Below are 21112 nucleotides of genomic sequence, written 5' to 3'. Positions count from 1 at the left end.
TAGTCTTCCAAACATTTTCGATTGTGGGATAAAAACCTTGCAGCATGGAAGGTGATTCCTTTTTGGACACTTCAATTGATGACCTACTGCCTATTCTGATATCAAAATTTTTCTTATCCTTGGAGCATATCGTGTTTGGAGTGTTCGTTATCGTGACGGTTGGGATACTGCGAAATGAGGGATTTAAGCTCTACTTGAACAGATTATGGGCAGTGTTCATAGAGATTCCTGGGGTAAAGGATGTGCTGGCTATGCTAGTGAAGAGACAGGTTAAGGCATTTGTAAAAGAAACAGCTGATAAAATGGGAGATGATTTTATACGTGGCAAGAAGATAATTCCCATCCCTGAGAAAGGTAAGTGTGCATGCTCAAAAGCCAGGGGACTGTCCCTATTTTATCACTTCCATTTTTCAGGTTTATCTGAGGAAGAATTGATGGCTGATTTGGAGAAATTGAAGAAAGCTGATACTGACCCACATAGTGGAACATTGTTTGCCTACTCATACCACAGTGAGGGAGACAAGTTGGGTGTGATTAAGAAGTTTTATGATCAATTTGAGGATAAGTTGCCTGTGGCACCCGACAAGGAAAAAGTTGTTCAAGCATTCTTCACTGCTTTTATGAATGAGAATGCATTAAATCCACTGGTGTTTCCCAGTCTAAGGTATTATCCTTAGTTTGAATGTTGATCGTTACAAATTAATGATAACTTAATTGTCTATAGTTGTGACCAATTAATTTGAATGCTGATCTGTGTTTGCACGTATTGGCTCAATTACACATCATACTTCATTCCATGCCCAGGGTACTAAAAACTAAGTTATAATGTATAATTCTGATTAGAGCTGTGCGATAATGGCGATAACATGATTATCTTGATATCTATATGATTATCGGGATAAAGATAATGAATTTTCTATTATCGATAACTTAAGATAATAGTAAATCTCTGTAGACTATTGTATCTTAAAAGCAGGTAGACGGTACTCTTGTGAGTAAGGTCACAACCAGCTGTGGTAATTCTGAAAAGGGCGATTTTTGCAAGATACTAGCCTTACACATTTGTTATTAGGTGCAACTGTGCTTGTAAAAGTACTCAATAGCAATATTTCATTATCGAGATAATATTGTTTATCGTGATAAAATGGATTTTGTTATCAAACTTATCGAGACTTTACCATTATCGCACAGCACTAAATTTCTAATGTACCACTCTGCGTGGGCAGTTAAAAGGCACCGCCAGTGCCATAATTTGTATATTGCACTGCTGCAGACCGCAGTGAGTGCATTATAACTTATAACGCACTGGTTGTGGTTTTGTAGACCACAACGAGTGCATTATTATAAGTTATAATGCACCGACCGCAGTGCAATATACAGATATTGCACTGGCTGCGGTTTTGTGCAGCATAGCACAAGTGCCGGTGGCGAAGACCACTACAACACCTCACCTAATAGGTGGAAAGACACTTAATTCACAGATCACTCAAATTCTTTTATAGCCTGACATGTAAAGGTCGATTGTGGGCCATAACGTCACCAATACGTATAATGTTTACAAGCAGCCAATGGCGATCGAAAAAGCCAAAGCGGGTGGCCACAACTCTAGTCTACATGTATATAAACGTAATTATACACCTTACTAATCTGGTGTCATCTTAGCCCAGATTAAATTTAATTGTAGTCCACTTCGACAATGACTCAATAAAACAAATATATTCTAAATAATACTAACCTTTACGTTTGATTGTGGTAACCAGTTTTGTCATGCCACCAGATTCGAGTTTAGCCAGTGTGAATAGTAAGAATTAGACTAGTATCGTTTAGTATTTAGGTTTTGTTTACTTAAACCGTCTATTTAGCTGCTTTTTTTTGCTCGAGAGAACCACTATGGCGATTAGTCTGGTGCTTAGTCTATATGGCACGCTGGCATGCTGAGCACTACATGATGAGAGTCGAACAGTGAATGTAGGATAGTGATATAACCCATAGCGTACTAACTTTCAATATCTCAGGTGGCTGCAGTACTGCAGGGGGAACGTCATCACAACATCCAGCTTGGTTACCCATAATCGATGTTAGAAACCTGGCCTTTATAAGTGTTACAGCTGTCTTGCGAGACTCTCCCCACCTATTAGGTGAGTGGTACATAAGTTATACAACGTGCACTCGTGCTCTGCCTGTATAAACGCACTTGCCTTCGGGCCTAATGGCCCTCAGGCTCGTGCGTTTATATCAGGCAGAGCACTCATGGCCGTTGTATAACTATATAATAAACATCAGGTATGCTGGATAAACGTGCTTTACTTTTGTCTCACTGTCAAACTTTATAGGTCAATTATATAATCACTATCACCTTACTTGAACCACTTCCCTGCACCTGGTAATGTGTACTAAGAACTACTGGCCTGGACATATGATGGGGGCTTGTTTAAACATCAGGTCCAATCCAAATTACTTTATACCCAGGCTTCTCTATGGATAAATAAGATTTGTACATGTCTGCCTGTACGTGCTGTGTTAACCCTAAGGATGTAGCTAAGCCATTATTGAGTTATGCTAGTCTATATAGTAAGTCAGTCAAGAAAATTTTACAATTAAAAAATTCATAGTAACTTATTGGAAGCATTTTAGGTTGCACTGAAGACACTTTTGTGCTAAATTATACCTAACTAATACTGCCAAAGCACCGTGAAGGAATTGTGAGGCTGGTTTCTGGTAGAAGTGTACCGATATACCGATACATATCGTATCGGTGGCCGATATAGACATTTCTACTATATCGGTGGGAGCCGATATTGCTGCTAAAATCTGATACGATACACCGATATACAACTGAACTATCTTGAGGACACTGTCCAATGATCAAGCCACATTATAAACCCTATTATTTAGCTAACAAGGGCGGGAAACAGTAGTTATCTTCATTGTCTAAGAGCAGTGCGCTATGCAAAGCCATCTAAGTGCGTGGATAATTACTGTTTTGTTGTCACAAAGCTTACCAATCATACAACAAACACTCATAGTGGTGGGCCTGGGGAAACAGCAAAAAGATGAACCATCAGCACAGCATAAAACAACCAGCCATCTCTACAAGCCATTAAAATGCAGAGTAAGCCATTAAAATGCAGAGTAACCCGGACTAATCTTGGCAGGGGCATGTATTAAAATATTCGTGGGTGCCTATAGTCTGAGCTGTCAATAGAGGCCACACCACCATGGGTAACCAAGCATAGCCAATAATCTTAAGACTGTCTTCAGTAGTTAAAATAAAGTTGAACATGGCATATGTGGTTCCTCAAATATAAATAGCTACACTTAGTTATATCGGTATATCGTATCAGTGATTCGGTATCGTATCGGTTTCAAAATGATTAATCCATATCGGATCGGTTTAGTTTTCTTATATCGGTACACCTCTAGTTTCTGGTCAGTCTTTCTTGGGAAGATGCAAGCCTTCATGCTACCATACAGTACTCTCGTTAGCTTCATGTTTACTGGGACAACTCTCCTGTGTATTTACCTTGAAACTAACTGCCAAGAAATTTATATATAAATACAATTGTGAATTGTGAGCCCTACCATAGCTGTGATGTTGCTTTGCTTGCTTGCTATCAAAAGTGTAGACCAAACGTTATAACCAAAAGCCACCTAAACACAAACACAATACATGGCTTCATTAAACATATACCACTTACTTCGCCACTTACTACAGTAAGAATGAAGTACGGTAACTGTGTGTAACATTTGTATGGCTATAATGATGCTGCTGATATATGCCAAATTTGTCATTTAGCTTTACCTATGTTATATAAGTATGTAAGTGTCACAATACTGTCTGTCTGGATCCCATTTTTTCATGCTACCAGAACTATTATGTTATAGCTTTAATAATGTCTGCAAGGTTTCTGTTATTAGGTGTTCCTGTATATTGCATAGCAACAGTAGTGTTTATAAGTATTTTGTTTTTGTAGACGTTTTGAAGTTGAGACAGTTGCCATGGCAGCTGACATGTTACATGGTGATGCCAATGTAGTTGGTAGTGTCACATCAGGCGGTACTGAGAGTATCTTGTGTGCTATCAAGACCTATCGTGATCGTGCCAGGAACCTCTACCCATATATTACCCAACCTGAAATGGTTTGTAACTTGTATACATATGTATGCTGTGTTGTGTATGCAGTGTGTCTGTGCTACTGTAGCTACTGTGTGGCGCACATGCGTGCATGTGTGCATGCATGTGTGGTGTGGTGTGGGTGTACAGATTGAGTATTGGCATGCAATGCTCAAACTTCCTGCGGTGAAGACTTACTTTCCAATGGCATGCAGCATACACATACATAATTATCACTATTTTAAGAAACCTTAAAATATTAGCAAACTGCACAATGGTGCTAGTCGTTTATGGCCAAACTTGGTAAGGTTTGTGGTAGTTCTCACCTCCCAAGAATTGTACTTTACAGTGAAGTAGGATGGTGGCAGTACTATAACATTACAATTCGTGCCTTTAATCCTAGGATGAAGCATGTGACTACTTTCGAAAGTGGTTACTTCAATTTTAAGTTGTTCTTTTTTTAAAAATAGCTTTTTAAAAATAAAAAACTGCATACACTTGGTATGCACACATAGCATAGCATACATGATTACAACTTATATGTACATTATAATGATATAGTCCAATCAGCATAAATTATTACAGACAAGCTAATATATTCATAAAGTATATAGTTAGTCAACTTCTTCAACAGTAGGACCAGATCTGCCATTGGCATAAGCATCAGCTCCTGGAGCACAATGATCACTCTTACCCCCATTGTGAAGCTTTGTCATTATCGCACTACACTCTTTCTGGAGTTCCTGCAGTTTATCATCATATTCTGCCTTGTCGGCAAGTGTATTACGATCTAGCCAGTCAAGTGTTTCTTTGACTTTACCCTCAACAAGCTGCTTGTCTTCAGTGCTCAGTTTGTCTCCATGTTCCCTGATGGTATTCTGAATGGTGAAGGCATAGTTCTCCAGACCATTCCTTGCTGTGACCCTCTCCCTCTGTACGTCATCTTCTTCCTTGTATTTCTCAGCATCAGCTACCATGCGATCAATCTCAGCTGCGGACAATCGACTCTTGTCATTGGTAATGGTGATTTTATTGCATTTGCCAGTGCTGGTGTCTTTAGCTGTAACATTGAGAATACTGTTGGCATCAACATCAAATGTGACTTCAATTTGAGGGACTCCTCTTGGAGCTGGAGGAATACCAGACAGTTCAAAGGTACCCAAGAGGTTGTTATTCTTTGTCATGGCTCTCTCTCCTTCATAAACTTGTATACTGACCCCTGGCTGGTTGTCTGAATATGTAGTAAATGTCTTTGTAGTTGTAGTGGGGATCTTTGTGTTTCTCTCAATCAGTTTGGTCATTACTCCACCAGCTGTCTCTATTCCAAGTGACAGAGGAGCTACATCTACTAAGAGGACATCTTGTACTGTCTCATCTTTCACACCAGATAGGATGGCTGCCTGCACTGCTGCTCCATAAGCCACTGCTTCATCTGGGTTGATGGATTTGTTGAGCTCCTTACCATGGAAGAAATCTTTGAGCAGTTTCTGTATCTTTGGTATTCTTGTAGAACCACCAACCAGTACTATCTCATGAATCCCAGACTTGTCAAGTTTTGCATCACGTAAAGCCTTCTCAACTGGCTCCAAACATGATCTGAAGAGGTCATTACACAACTCCTCAAACCTGGCTCTGGTGATTTTGGAATAGAAGTCGATCCCTTCATGGAGAGAATCAATTTCCAGGTTAGCTTCTGTACTAGATGATAGTGTCCTCTTGGCCCTCTCACAAGCAGTACGCAAGCGTCGGAGTGCTCTGGGGTTGTTCCGGATGTCCTTACGATATTTCCTCTTAAATTCCTCCATAAAGTGATTGACCATTCGATTATCAAAATCTTCTCCCCCAAGATGGGTATCCCCAGCAGTGGCCTTCACTTCAAACAATGATCCCTCAGTGATCTCCAATATGGACACATCAAATGTTCCTCCTCCAAGATCAAAGATAAGCACATTTCTCTCACCAGACAAGTTCTTATCCATCCCATAAGCCAGGGCAGCAGCTGTCGGTTCATTGATGATCCTCAATACATTGAGTCCTGCTATCCTCCCAGCATCTTTAGTAGCAGTTCTCTGAGCATCGTTGAAGTAAGCTGGAACTGTGATGACCGCGTTGGTGACCTTCTGTCCAAGGTAAGCCTCCGCTGTTTCTTTCATCTTGGTCAATACCATGGAGCTAATCTCTTCGGGAGCAAACACCTTTGATTCACCCATGCATTCAGCCCTGATCTTTGGTTTTCCACCATCAGATATAACCTCAAATGGCCAGTTCTTACGATCAGCTGTTACCACAGGATCATCGAATCGTCTCGCAATCAGCCTCTTAGCATCAAAGATTGTGTTCATAGGATTCCTGGCCACCTGATTCTTAGCAGCATCTCCGATCAATCTCTCAGTGTCAGTGAAGGCAACGTAGCTGGGAGTGGTACGGTTTCCTTGGTCATTAGCAATGATCTCCACTTTGCCATGCTGAAATACTCCAACACAAGAATAGGTAGTACCCAAGTCTATTCCAATAGCAGTAGAAGCCATCTCTCTAGTTGAGCGTAGAGTTGAAGAATTGTTTATCTCTGTAGTGTTCAGTAGTTAACTGATCTCTGCTATGACTACCTTGCTTTTTTATACAAGTTACATGCTAGTTCAGTAGTGTATATAAGGGTCTAGATCAACCCTGAATAAGCAGTTATGATAGAATGTTCTAGATCATTCTAGAATTTGTAGTTAGTTAGTTACAATGAAGTTGCATAACTTGATGTGTTCTGTACTGTTCTAGAACATTCTTTATGACAACATGATGATGTCTGCAAATTGTATTGTAAACTGGTTGCCTAATTTAGGAACTTTTGAAAGCCACACTATCTAAACTTGTGGTTGGTGGTTATCTCACAAGCCTGTCATAGATGTAGATACATGAAACACATGTTAATTCAAAGAACTTGTGAGTTGGACTCACTACAAGTTAAACTATGTCCATGTTGCTCTAACCAAAAATTGATCAGTTCCTCCAGATAATGGAGATAGTATTGATCCTGTTCACTATTAATTTTGTCAATAATGTACAAGTATCTAATTGACCATTGCTGATTTATTGTTTACACTCTACAGGTAGCTCCAGCAACCATCCATCCAGCATTTATGAAAGCTGCTGGTTATTTTGATGTCAAAATTGTGACTGTCCCACTAACCAAAGACTACCAACCTGACCTAGCACAATATGAAATGGTAAGGTTGTTTTTACTGACAAGTCATCAACTAATAGCTACAGGTATACACATATACTGTTGTTGTTTTTTTTGTAGTGTATTAATAAGAATACCATCTTATTGTTGGCGTCAGCTTGTGAATACACACATGGGATAGTAGATCCAGTGGAGGAGATTGCTGACATTGCCAGCAAGTATCACCTACCGCTTCATGTGGATGCTTGTTTTGGGGGTTTTATCTTACCATGGTGAGTGGTATAAGTATGTGTAACCAGGTATTACATCTTCATTGTACTGTTACAGAAAGGTTGAGATATATAGTAAATCTAATAACATACTAATTACCATATATACTACCCTGTTGTCAACTGCCATACCACACTCCTTGTACTTTTCCCAGTATAAATCCTACGTAGTAATTAGTTTTAAATATGAAAAGTATAGAATAGCAGGGTCTGAAATTATGTTTTGGAAATCATCTGAAAAATTCTGTTTAGTGGTCGGATATACTCAATAGTACTGTACAAAAACTTTCCGAATGTGTTCAGACATAGAAACGGTCAGAAAATAGCAGATGCCTAGCCAAACTTCAAGCTCTGGAACAGTACTATATAAAAATGAGTTATGAGTTGTGAACACATTGTCACTGCCCATGTACTACAGATTGGGAAGCAAAAATCCATACAATCATATGTATGTGCACACGTGCCACTCCCGACAGGCACATGTATACACTGTACACACATGTTCTGTTTGTTGTATTAATTCATTGTAAACTTTGTATGCTATTGTTAGGGTGGAGAAGTTGGGATATGAAGTTCCAGTATTTGACTTCAGAATAAAAGCAGTCACTTCAATGTCAGCTGACATACACAAGTATGGCTTGGGAATGAAGGTATGCTAACAGATCCTGCATCTCCAATAGTGTATAGTATTAGCAGTTCATAATGTAGTAAGTAAGGGAGAGTGTCTAACTAAAGTACATTCAGCAAATGCACTGCATAGAGTATCATCACCTCTATCTTTAGCAGAGGGCACAGACTATACACCAGCTTCAATCAACAATTCTCTATTACAAGTGGAATTGATCAAATGTGAACTTTACACAGTGTGTTTGTACAGGCGCTGGTGGTTAGAGATCTCCCCCCTTCTCTAATATTATGAACTACGTTGCAGTTTGCAATTACTGCTCATATCTTGTACAGGGAGCTAGTGTGGTGCTGTACAGAAATTCTGACATACGGAAATATCAAGTGTTTGCTTACACTAAATGGGTTGGTGGACTGTTTGGCTCTCCTGGGGTCACTGGTACCAGACCAGGTGAGGAAAATGCATAGAAATTGAAACTTTTTACTCTTGATATGGTGTATACAATGTAATCTGGATTTATTTTCTGAATATGTTACTATACTATAGTATGTTCACGTTGAGCTGAATCCTGAAAAACAGCTAAAAATTAAAAGTGGATTTTTTCTCAATAGAGTTAACATTTCAGCCAACCAGATGATTATTGGTAACAGCAAAGGAGTCAACAACAGACATGTACAGTTTGGCTCCATTACAAGTTCGGGAAAGGGCCGTAATGGATGCTGTACTTATATGGCTTCCCCATAGGAAATGTATTGTGAAAATTTTGATTGGCTGTAAATATTATGTCAAACATTTGAACAAAATGATTTTGAAATATTTTTAGCGGATCAAGCAGTACTACAATTGAGCCAAATTTCAAAATCGTGTGTAATTGCATCCACGAGTTATTAAATGTTTTTGAGGATTCAGCTCAACGTGAACATACTATAGGGATGCACTGATACCACTTTTGGCAATCACACGCATTGATTCATGGCATTCAATCAGCATGTATGGCTTCAATGAATCTTGTTTCGTGGCTTACTGCCCATCCTACTGTGCTAACAATTACAATCACTAAGTAATTCATGGTTATATGTAGAGCTCAGCCGTATTGAAATTTGAGTACACGGTATTAGTAACAGGAAAATATCACAGTATATCGATATATAGTTAACTTGTTATTGTAACTATTGCATCATTTCTTGGGCCTAGTATGAAGTGGTATCATCCCAAAAACCAAAATAATATATAGTTCAGTACAAGTAGGCATGTGTTGTAATGTGACAACCTGAAGTGTTTGTTCAGGGCGTGTCTGTTAAACCATCAACAAATAAACACCAAAGGCTGGGTTAAAAGCAATCCTATACTGATATTTCGATATATCGGTTATCAAAGGCTGTCACTGTATGATAATCGGTTATGATAATTTATTACGATAAATGTATTACCGATTTATTGCAGAGCACTAGTTATATGTTGAGTATCAATTCGTGGTTGATTATCAAGGTGTCCTTTTTAAGGGAGTTATGGTGTATGTGAATTACTCTAATAGACACATGTAATGTACACCACATGTGTTACAGGTGGGATAATGGCTGCCTCATGGGCAATACTGAAGTGTATGGGACAAGATGGCTACCTTGATATGGCCAGGAAACTGATGGCAGTGACCAACTATCTTAAGAGGGAAATAAATGCTATGGAGGTAGATAATTGTAATTTGTACCAGTAGTAAGTGTGTGTATAAGTACAATCTGTCATTATGTGTTATCATACACTCAGTATGGTAGTACTGTATAGTAGGAATCATAAAGGTTTGAGGTTTCTAGTCAAAACTATCATCCTAAAACCAGCCTCATTTTTCCTTCATGACAGCTTGGTAGTATTGGTTAGGTATATTCAAGACCAAAAATGTCTTCAGAACGACCCCAAACCCTTCTTACAAATTTTTATGAAGTTTATTTCACTGAATTTTCTACTACGTAATGACTGACTGACTACCTGATGCCGTCGGCTTGACTATGGATAAGGCTATGGACTTGATTTCTTCGCTGTTCCACATTGCTTTGGCCTGAGACATGCTTTTTCACCAACTTCAGCAGTTACAGTGCATGTACATGGACTTACTTTTGTCCTCCTTTGTGTCCCATTTATTTGTCCACTACCATCCACCCACGTAGGTGATGATTTCCATGTACCATACTTGAAAATGAAGGGGAATGGCCACATAATTGATAGTCGGGAATGTGTTTAGTTGTAATTTCCATAGACACTTCATGCACTTTTCTTCATTTGTTATGATGGGTGGAACAAAGCTGAAAACTAAGCGGAATGACCATATTACTTTTCAGTATGCTAGGTGAGAGGAGCATCTTGTCACTTGATTTATATGCTAAAGTAGGAATTAAATGTCTGCTGCAGGTTCCTTGTTTCAGTGCTTTTTTATTTCTATGATCCCTCCTCAAATTTCTTATTTGTATTTATACTTGTTTAATTAATCAAAGCGAGCTCAAAATTGTTAGTGGTATGATGAGCTAATGATTAGGTTCCTGTTATATGAGGCATAAACCTTTCTGTTAAATTACCTGACTAGTTTATTTACTGGTTGATGTAATCATTGCAATTGTTATTGGTGTAGGATTTGCAAGTGTTGGGCACTCCCCATTGTGCTGCATTTGCTGTTGGATCCACCAACCCCAAAGTTGATGTATTTGTGCTAGCAGATCTGATGGAAGGAAAAGGTAACAAAATCAAGACACACGATAGTGTGTCGTGCGGCCCAAGAAGCCGGCGCGCCACACCGTGAGTATATTAACAGGAAGAAAGAAAACGCAATTTTCACACCTATGTAGCTCTGTGATCCCTTATCCGATTGGAACCAAATTTGCTGGAGACGTGCCGCCCAGTTAGGGTAGTCTACATACCAAATTTGAAGAAAATCGCTCCAGCCATTTCCGAGATACGAGCGAACAAAATTTCGTTTTAATTTCTTCGTTTTTTCTTCTTCATCATCTTCATTTCGCACACTTCGCAAAATTCGCCATAAAACACGAATGCGTGCTCGGATTTGGCTGAAATTTGGCACACTTAAAGGGCTCATTAAGGAGGATCTCCGTACCAACTTTGGTAGGAATCCGATGAACATACACGGAGTTATGACCGATTATTTGCGTAAAATAAGGTCGAAGGTCTGTCACGCCTACAGGGTAAACGCCTTGGAGGAATCAGTTGAAAATTGATATGTAGATGGAGCAACCATCGTAGGAGTGCCTTTTTGTGGTTTGAAAGGAATCGGGATAAAGACCACGGAGATATGACACGAAACCCAACCTGTGTCAAAATTACGCGATCGATTTTTATGAATAAAAAAACTATTAGTTTTCGTATCTACCAGGCAAACCGCTTAGAGCAACGAGCTGAAAATCAGTATGTAGCTGGAATAATCATCATAGAAAGTCCTTGCAGTAGTACAGAAGAATCGGATTACAAATCACTGAGTTATGATTCGAAAGGCAACTAGGCGCAGCAAATGCGAGATCGAGATACTCTAATAGAACAGTCACCCTAATAAAGCATTCAGCTGCATTTATAATTTACTCAGTTATATTACATTGTAAGTTATTCTGTAGGGAATTCAGCTACAAACAAGTCACCCTTTAGTCAGATCAGCTAGAAGAAGGTACCTAATAGAGAGTTCAGCTACAAATAAGCCATCATGTAGAGAGTTCAGCTCAAATAAATCACCCTGTAGGGAATTCAGCTACAAACAAATTGCCCTGTAGAGAGATCAGTTAGAAGAAGTTACCTTGTAGAGAGTTCAGTTACAAAGAAACAATCATGCAAAGAGTTCAGCTACAAACAAATCACCCAGTAAAAAGTTCCGCTATGAACAGATCACACTGTAGAGAGTTCAGTTAGAAACAAGTCATCCTGTAGAGAGATCAGCTAGAAGAAGTCACCTTGTAGAGAGTTCAGTTACAAAGAAACAATCATGCAAAGAGTTTAGCTGCAAACAAATCACCCAGTAGAAAGTTCCGCTATTAACAGATCACACTGTAGAGAGTTCAGTTAGAAACAAGTCATCCTGTAGATAGATCAGCTAGAAGAAGTCACTTTGTAGAGAGTTCAGCTACAAAGAAACCACAATGTAAAAGAGTTCAGCTGCAAACAAATCACCTGTAGAGAATTCAACTACAAACAAATTACCCTGTAGAAAGATCAGCTAGAAGAAGTTACCTTGTAGAGAGTTCAGCTACAAACAAATCACCCTGTAGAAAGTTCAGCTACAAACAAGTCACCCTGTAGAGAGATCAGCTAGAAACAAGTCATCCTGTAGAGAGTTCAGCTAGAAGAAGTTACGTTGTACAGAGTTCAGCTACAAAGAAACTACCATGTAGAAAGTTCAGCTGCAAATAAATCGCCCTGTAGAGAATTCAGCTACAAACAAATCACCCTGTAGAAAGATCAGCTAGAAGAAGTTACCTTGTAGAGAGTTCAGCTACAAACAAATCACCCTGTAGAGAGTTCAGCTACAAAGAAACTACCATATAGAGAGTTCAGCTGCAAACAAATTGCCCTGTAGAGAATTCAGCTACAAACAAATTGCCCTGTAGAAAGGTCAGCTAGAAGAAGTTACCTTGTGGAGAGTTCAGCTACACACAAATCACCCTGTAGAGAGTTCAGCTAGAAACAAGTCACCCTGTAGAGAGATCAGCTAGAAACAAGCCACCCGTTGAGAGTTCAGCTAGAAGAAGTTACCTTGTAGAGAGTTCAGCTACAAACAAATCACCCTGTAGAGAGTTCAGCTACAAACAAGTCACCCTGTAGAGAGATCAGCTAGAAACAAGTCATCCTAGAGAGAGTTCAGCTAGAAGAAGTTACATTGTAGAGAGTTCAGCTACAAAGAAACTAACATGTAGAGAATTCAGCTACAAACAAATCACCCTGTAGAAAGATCAGCTAGAAGAAGTTACCATGTAGAGAGTTCAGCTACAAACAAATCACCCTGTAGAGAGTTCAGCTACAAACAAGTCACCATGTAGAGAGTTCAGCTAGAAGAAGTTACATTGTAGAGAGTTCAGCTACAAAGAAACTACCATGTAGAGAGTTCAGCTGCAAACAAATCGACCTGTAGAGAATTCAGCTACAAACAAATTACCCTGTAAAAAGATCAGCTAGAAGAAGTTACCTTGTAGAGAGTTCAGCTACAAACAAATCACCCTGTAGAGAGTTCAGCTAGAAACAAGTCACCCTGTAGAGAGATCAACTAGAAACAAGCCACCCGTAGAGAGTTCAGCTAGAATAAGTTACACTGTAGAGAGTTCAGCTACAAAGAAACTACCATGTAGAGAGTTCAGCTGCAAACAAATTGCCCTGTAGAGAATTCAGCTACAAACAAATCACCCTGTAGAAAGATCAGCTAGAAGAAGTTACCTTGTAGAGAGTTCAGCTACAAACAAATCACCTTGTAGAGAGTTCAGCTACAAACAAGTCACCCTGTAGAGAGATCAGCTAGAAACAAGCCACCCGTAGAGAGTTTAGCTAGAAGAAGTTACATTGTAGAGAGTTCAGCAGTTTAGCTGCAAACAAATCGCCCAGTAGAGAATTCAGCTACAAACAAATTACCCTGTAAAAAGATCAGCTAGGAGAAGTTACCTTTTAGAGAGTTCAGCTACAAACAAATCACCCTGTAGAGAGTTCAGCTAGAAACAAGTCACCCTGTAGAGAGATCAACTAGAAACAAGCCACCCGTAGAGAGTTCAGCTAGAATAAGTTACACTGTAGAGAGTTCGGCTACAAAGAAACTACCATGTGGAGAGTTCAGCTGCAAACAAATTGCCCTGTAGAGAATTCAGCTACAAACAAATCACCCTGTAGAAAGATCAGCTAGAAGAAGTTACCTTGTAGAGAGTTCAGCTACAAACAAATCACCTTGTAGAGAGTACAGCTACAAACAAGTCACCCTGTAGAGAGATCAGCTAGAAACAAGCCACCCGTAGATAGTTTAGCTAGAAGAAGTTACATTGTAGAGAGTTCAGCAGTTTAGCTGCAAACAAATCGCCCTGTAGAGAATTCAGCTACAAACAAATCACCCTGTAGAAAGATCAGCTAGAAGAAGTTACCTTGTAGAGAGTTCAGCTACAAACAAATCACCCTATAGAGAGTTCAGCTACAAACAAGTCATCCAGTAGAGGGATCAGCTAGAAGGATCACCTTGCAGAGAGGTCAGCTACAAAGAATTCACCCTGCTTCATCTTTTCTTCTTCCTGTAGTAAAGAAAAAAATGACAGGTTAAAAAGCCCTAAAGCCGGCCATAGGCCAGCTTTGGGGTATACAAATACAAAAAGAAGTGAAATCTAATCCAAAACAGCCAAGCTGTAAAAAAAGTGTGCGGCCCTCAGAAAGGCTATGGTGAAAAAAGATGTGGAATCCAAGGTGGCGGCCAAGAAATGGCTGTGATGGTAGGTTAATGGTAAAAATTTTAATAACAACAATTCAGTGAATTTGGTGCCGCTTGGTCTTGGCACAAAATTCACTTGAATTGTCGTTATTAAAATTTTTACCATTAACCTACCATCACAGCCATTTCTTGGCCGCCAGCTTGGATTTCACATCTTTTTTCACCATAGCCTTTCTCAGGGCCGCACTCTTTTTTTACAGCTTGGCTGTTTTGGATTAGATAGTTATTTTTCACTATGAAAAAATAATACCTGTATATGTGACTGGGTATGTGATAACCGGTCTTATCACCCAAGACAGCATATTTAATTTTTCACCAAGAACACAAGCATGAATAAGCTATCAAATTTCATCATCAAATCTGCTAGACCTTGAGTGGTCTGCTTTTGTTGGCTGCTTTTCCCAAGCATGTATGAGTGGTGTGAGGCTCTAATGGAGCTCTGGCCAGCATTAGGGTGGCTGTACAGCACTGTGGTGTTAAATAAAAAAGACCTGTGCTGTAAATGTCTTTGTGTTTAGCCAGTTTTGAGACCTGAATGGCCCATAACTTGGCCTAATTCGTCCCTACATCTTCCACTTTTAGATTTTTAAAACAGCCTCTGACCCTCCCCTGAGCCCCCCTCCTCCAACCCCTTTTGGAGCTCACCTGATACAGTCAACCAAACTACCATATTTCCTCGTACAAAAGCTCCGGCTTTTATTTCTTTCCCAACATTTTTGACCCAGCCTGTAAACGAACAGGGAATTTATTTGAGACTGAGTGTTTATTTTGGATTGATCCAACCGACATCCAGCATTTAATTAAGTTCAGGTAAGCATTGAAAACAGTGATACAGTGTGTTGACTATATAAAAAATGTATTCAAGGCTTAAAATGAGTTGTATCATACATATCTGCATGCACACAGACTTGCCCACATTGCTCACGTGATTACTAGTAGTATCTTCATCCTTCAGAAGGCTCTAAACTTAAGTATGAAGAACCAGCAACAACAAGGGAAACAATTTAAGTCATTAACAGTAGACTCAAATAAAAGCCAGGACCTCTATTTGAGACAGGACGTTTATTTTCCAAAGGTGCTGGAAACCCCCAGCTCATAATTGAGATAGGCGTTTAATTGAATTATACGAGGAAATATGGTGTCTATAAAGGTAGGAAACTTAGCTGTTGGGTATTTGTACAGTGGATGCTCTGGAAGGTAAGGAATTGGTGTAAAGCATGTGAAAATTTGGTACACATAGCTTCAACCATTGGTGAGCTACAACACACTGAATATTTAAAACTGTCATTTCTTGACACTTTTAAATAGGCAATAAGACTAGTTTTCCCACAATAATTTTTGGCATATTGTGATAGGTTGGAAGTTGGAACGTGCTCAGAAGTGTATCCATTTCAGTATCCTCCCTGCTCATACCATTGAATCAACTGATCGTATGTTGGATGATCTGAGAAGTTGTATAGCAGCAGCAAAGGTGAGTGAGGCATTTGTGTTCCTGTGTTGCATGCGTCACATACTTACTGACTTGTTTGTTTATTGTTGTTTAGATGGACCCATCATTGTCTGGTAAGGGATCTGCTGCCATATATGGGATGGCTGGAAAACTTCCAAATACAGCTCTTCTGGATGAATTTGTAGCTCAATTTTTTAATGAAGTGTATTCCCTTTAGGAAGAATCAACAATTGTGTAGTTTGTTGTTTTCTATGTTACTTTCTATAAGATTCACAATAAAATTTTGTCTGAATGAGTGTAGGTGTTACAGCAGATTTGAGTCACAATCACTGTGTAAACGGAATATATATAGTACTAGGTTGACGTAATTTTCACGCCTACACGTGTAAGGGGAGTGGCTAACGTCGTCAAGAATCACACTCGGAATCACAGACTAATCAAAGGGAATGGCGGCAGATCCGAGTAGAGCAACGTCTCCTGCGAAGTCACCGGAAACTTACACTACTCAACCTGCTCAACCAAAAGAGAAGAAACCTGGTCAACTAGAAAAGTGGCAGGTTGACCAGTATTTCGAGAAAGGTTACGTTGTGGTTCCTAATTTTTTCACTCCTGAAGAACTCGAACCAGTAAAGGACGCCATCAGCGAATTAGTTGACGCTCTAGCTAACAAACTGTTTTCCGCTGGAAAGATTGATGACAAATGTGAAAAGGCTGGATTTTATCAACGACTTACGCTGCTGGAGAAGCAATACACGGGAGCTGCAATTGTTCTGCTAAAACGAGGCATTTTACCTCCTGCCTTCCAAGCTCTCTGGTCAAATGAACGTTTACTAAACGTAGTAGAGCAATTTATTGGTCCTGACATTGCTGGCCATCCTGTTTGGAACTTGCGCACTAAGATTCCTTACAACGAGCAAGTGACAGTACCATGGCACCAGGATAATGGTTACTTGGATGACACCAGCCTGCAGACCTTGCAGCCAACAGCATGGATTCCACTTCTTGATACTAATGCTAATAATGGGTGCATGCAGGTGGTGTCAGAAGGACACAAACTAGGAATGACTGCCAAACACACATGTTGTGCAGGTGGCACTTGGTACATTGATCTGAGTGAAGAAGAGATGGTGAAGACACTGGGTGTTGACTTGGATAAAGATGTGGTCACCTGTGAAGTCCCATATGGAGGGGTCCTGTTCATTAACAACTGTGTACCCCATAGGAGTCTGGAGAATCACTCTGATAAGATACGTTGGAGCTTAGATCTGAGGTGGCAGAATCCAACAAAACCAAACGGATTTTATGGCTTAAAAGATTGTGTTGTCATGCGTAAAGCAGATGACCTTAACTATGTCATTGACTGGAGCAAGTTTGCATCTACCGACAGGACCAAGTTACAAGAGAAGGACATGGGCAAGAATAGTGAAGAGTTTGACACAACCATAATTGGACCTTGGATGAAAAGGTGGGAGATTATTCATCACAACAGACATACTAAAGCACATGCTGCACAAGATAGTAACACTTCATAACTTTTGGCTTCTTTTGCTATTACAGTTATATATAGTTAATTGTTATGCTATGTTACAGCGTCCCTGGTTGTAGTAGGAAGTTGAGATAATACGGATATTTCAGCTGTTTCCATTGTTGGACTAGTGCTGTAGGTGGGTGGTGGTACCCAATTATATGCAACTAATTGTGGTGATATCATGCTGCTAAAACTAGTCCATTTTGCAGAAATGGGACCAAAAGTACTTTTGAGTTTGTGAAGTACAAGTACTCCAACTGAAATCATGAGAGTACTTAGTACAAGTGCATATACTTACAAGTACAGTACATTTCCTATAATAGCAAAATTTATGCAGCATGCATAACTTCATGCAAGGTACAGTTTTTAAATTCACAGAACTATTACATGTACTGCTAAATCTATCAGTCTACAATGCTCAGGCTTAGATTCTTTTCCTGCAACGCTGAATAACTTCTTAGATGATGTGGGTGATGAAAGAACATCTTTTGCCACAATGTAAAGGTAAGGATATAAGCTTTGTGATGATCTTTCCAATTAATTTGCAGGGTTGGTACACTTGTGGCTTCCAAGTAGTTATCAAGTTCAGCATGTAAAATTTCAGTTACCATAGTTGAGTTGTCTTCTTCACAAGGAGTGCTTTCTGACAGAAGGATGCATGTACGTACTACAAATGATATAATTTCTTACCAAATGCTACCACTCTTGCTACTACCAATTCAACAAACTCCTCATTACAGAGTAGTTGCATTCAGGCCTTACACCTTTTTAGATAAAGTGTAAAATATTTAGCATTTTTATTATACAATTAAACAGCTGCTTTTGACTACATGATACATAGTATGAAAGAATTTCAAGAAGTTGAAAACTACTTTCATAAAATTTAGCTATATTCTCGTGTTGCTGCTCACCGTGTAAAAACTACAATGTCTACAGTACTAAAAGTACTTTTAAGTACTCAAGTATGTACGTACAAGTACTTAACAAAATATTTGAATATAAGTACAAGTACATTGGGGGTAATTAAGAAAGCATTTAAGTAAAGTACAAGTACTTTCAAACTTGTACTTATGTCAAGTGTACTTAAATATGTACTTAGCCCCATGCTGCTTTGCACATTATTAAACCGATCAGTCCTGGAGGATTGACTGCATGGCTGCCTTATTTGTTCCTCTCTGCATGTGAGGCTAACAGATTCAGAGTACAAACTGAATATTATAAGTGATATAACTACCAGGTACAAAACCATAGGGACTGCATGTACCATTACTAATTTCATTCAAGGGGTAAGTGTGATTTTTTGTAGGAGTGTGTGATAATGAATTTTTTATTATTATACTGCCCCTCATTATCACGATACTTAACTACACATGTAAATACATGTACCAATTTAAATGTCTCTATAAATTTATCACTGTACCATGCATTATGCAATTGCACTTGCTTTATCTGAAAGCCAGTATGATTATGATTAAATATGGGTAAAAGTATACCCGATCAGTGCAATGTCTTATACAAAAATAAATCTTAAATTTAGTAAATAACTGTCTAACAATGATTTAAAAGTATTAATTGAGGTACTATTTACAACATAAGTAGGTAAGCTATTCCAATCATTGGTGATCCTATTAATAAAGTAATTTAATCTACACAGTAATCTAGATTGTTCTTTAAACAACTTGAACTGATGCCCCCCCCTGGTGGTAGTAGTTGAGAAAGTATATAAATCAGTAAAATCTGTGTTGAAGTATTTATTAAGAATTTTATAAAGGAAAATTAGGTCACCTCTCAGACGTCTGAATTGGAGTGGTGGTAATGATAATAGTGTCAACCTCTCAGCGTAGGATTTATCCTGCAGTTGTGGGAGAAGACGAGTAGCTCTTCGTTGCACCTTCTCTATCTTTCTCTGATCAAGAGCGTAATGAGGCCCATTACTATATTCCAAGATGGGTCAAACTAACGTACTGAACAATTGTGTTAGCACGACAGGGTCAAGATAATCAGAAGATTTTTTAATCAAACTAAGTACTTAGATAACTTTGGTGGTAACTTGAGTAGTGTGGTCATGAAATTTAAGCTGGCTGTCAAAAAGAATACCAAGGTTAATGTGGGATGTACATATCAAGTTCAATTAGTGTTCCATTGAGATAGTAAGGACCATGGTGGTGAGCTGGGCCAAAGTGAAGATGTTTACATTTGGAAACATTAAATTTCAATTGCCACTGTTGTGACCATCTGTGAAGTCATGGTATAGTCATCCTTATTTCTAATGACACAAAAAATTTTCGTGTCATCAGCAAACATAAGAACAGGGCTTGACACAGTTTATGGTATCTCATTCACAAACATTGTAAATAGTAGAGGCCCCAGCATGGAGCCTTGGGGCACACCACTATAACTGGTATGGAACAAACTTAAGACTGATGGCCATTTAATACAACTTGTTTTCTACTAGACAAAAAGCTTTCAATCCATTTTATGATATTACCATGCATGGATGCCAAATGATGTTAATTTTTGCAATAAACATTAGTGCGGAACAGTGTCAAAGGCTTTTTGAAAGTCCAAATAGATTACATCAATAGAATATCTATTATCTAAATGACAAGTAAGATAGTCCAATAACAGAAGTAATTGTGTGGAACACAATCTTCCTGGTATAAAGCCAAACTGGTAAGGGGACAGTAGGTTGTTTGTAGATAAATGATTTAGGATATGATCCTTGACTATAGATTCCATTAACTTATTGAAAATAGAAGTAAAACTAACCAGTCAATACTTACAGGCTAGATTCCATGCACCTTTTTTGTGAATGGGTGTTACATTGGCACACTTCCAATCTGGTGGTAAAATGCCACTGTTTAGTGACTTATTGAACAAGATAGATAGTGGCATGAAAAGATTAAAAATATTTGTTAGAATTGTTCCTAAAATTGTAACTTCAGGTTGCCACATTTAGTATACAGTAGTAACCAGAAATCTACTATTATCACAATAATGAAAGTTGCTTTTCACGATAATCGATTACATTCATGATAATCACACAGCACTACATTTTTGTGAAAGATATATGTACATTTTAAGAACACTGAGTGTTGCTTCAGGACTTGTCGTATTATGCATGCATAATTAAAACTACCCTTTGCATACTATCTCCACATTAACTGTATAAATTTAATGTAATGGGAACCAATTAAGCATTAAACCACAGAACCATTTGTGTATGTATCATGTATGCATGCATGTGAACATGAGCTGGTACACTGAAATGATGTAAGCCAGGGGCGGTGGAGCAGGCCAAAGAGTGAGGGGGCCAGACCAGTCATAATTAATCAACAATGGTAACTATACCTGCTGACAATAGCTACCCTCCACCAATTATATCTCTTTATTTATAACTACACATACATAACTAAGTAGCTTGCTACACTGCTTCTGTGAATGCAGATTCTACATGACATTTAACTGACAGCAAAAAAAAAAAAAGACATAGTATCAGTATACCTGGC

The 21112-nt window shown here is 38.8% G+C and overlaps 3 protein-coding genes across 3 annotated transcripts; 2 read left to right on the top strand and 1 right to left on the bottom strand.

Moving 5' to 3' along the window:
- Positions 1–8: 8 nt before the first annotated feature.
- LOC136249529 (uncharacterized) lies at positions 9–16371 on the top strand. Its single transcript, XM_066041569.1, has 11 exons — positions 9–354; positions 415–664; positions 3975–4140; positions 7216–7332; positions 7410–7561; positions 8109–8208; positions 8519–8633; positions 9749–9870; positions 10804–10906; positions 15981–16096; positions 16170–16371. Exons 1-11 carry the CDS (start codon positions 45–47, stop codon positions 16290–16292), a joined length of 1674 nt encoding a protein of 557 aa, XP_065897641.1. The 5' UTR covers positions 9–44; the 3' UTR covers positions 16293–16371.
- On the bottom strand, positions 4575–6790 carry LOC136249528 (heat shock protein 70 B2-like). The gene has a single exon (XM_066041568.1). The coding sequence runs from the start codon at positions 6640–6642 to the stop codon at positions 4729–4731; it is 1914 nt and encodes a 637-aa protein (XP_065897640.1). The 5' UTR covers positions 6643–6790; the 3' UTR covers positions 4575–4728.
- A 72-nt stretch (positions 16372–16443) lies between the features above and the next one.
- On the top strand, positions 16444–17652 carry LOC136249533 (phytanoyl-CoA dioxygenase domain-containing protein 1 homolog). Its single transcript, XM_066041573.1, has one exon. The coding sequence runs from the start codon at positions 16522–16524 to the stop codon at positions 17605–17607; it is 1086 nt and encodes a 361-aa protein (XP_065897645.1). The 5' UTR covers positions 16444–16521; the 3' UTR covers positions 17608–17652.
- Positions 17653–21112: the final 3460 nt, after the last annotated feature.

Source organism: Dysidea avara, chromosome 3 (assembly GCF_963678975.1).
Source record: "Dysidea avara chromosome 3, odDysAvar1.4, whole genome shotgun sequence".
NCBI lineage: Eukaryota > Metazoa > Porifera > Demospongiae > Dictyoceratida > Dysideidae > Dysidea > Dysidea avara.
Note: the sequence above shows the minus strand (reverse complement) of the source record. Positions and strands in the feature narration are given on the sequence as shown.

What these genes read in the sequence shown, in the direction of transcription:
- LOC136249529 (XM_066041569.1), top strand. Translation starts at nt 45, where the DNA reads ATGGAAGGTGATTCCTTTTTGGACACTTCAATTGATGACCTACTGCCT. An exon ending in CTGGTGTTTCCCAGTCTAAG is followed by an intron (nt 665 to 3,974) that starts GTATTATCCTTA and finishes TTGTTTTTGTAG; the next exon opens with ACGTTTTGAAGTTGAGACAG. An exon ending in AGTATGGCTTGGGAATGAAG is followed by an intron (nt 8,209 to 8,518) that starts GTATGCTAACAG and finishes TATCTTGTACAG; the next exon opens with GGAGCTAGTGTGGTGCTGTA.
- LOC136249528 (XM_066041568.1), bottom strand. Translation starts at nt 6,642, where the DNA reads ATGGCTTCTACTGCTATTGGAATAGACTTGGGTACTACCTATTCTTGT.
- LOC136249533 (XM_066041573.1), top strand. Translation starts at nt 16,522, where the DNA reads ATGGCGGCAGATCCGAGTAGAGCAACGTCTCCTGCGAAGTCACCGGAA.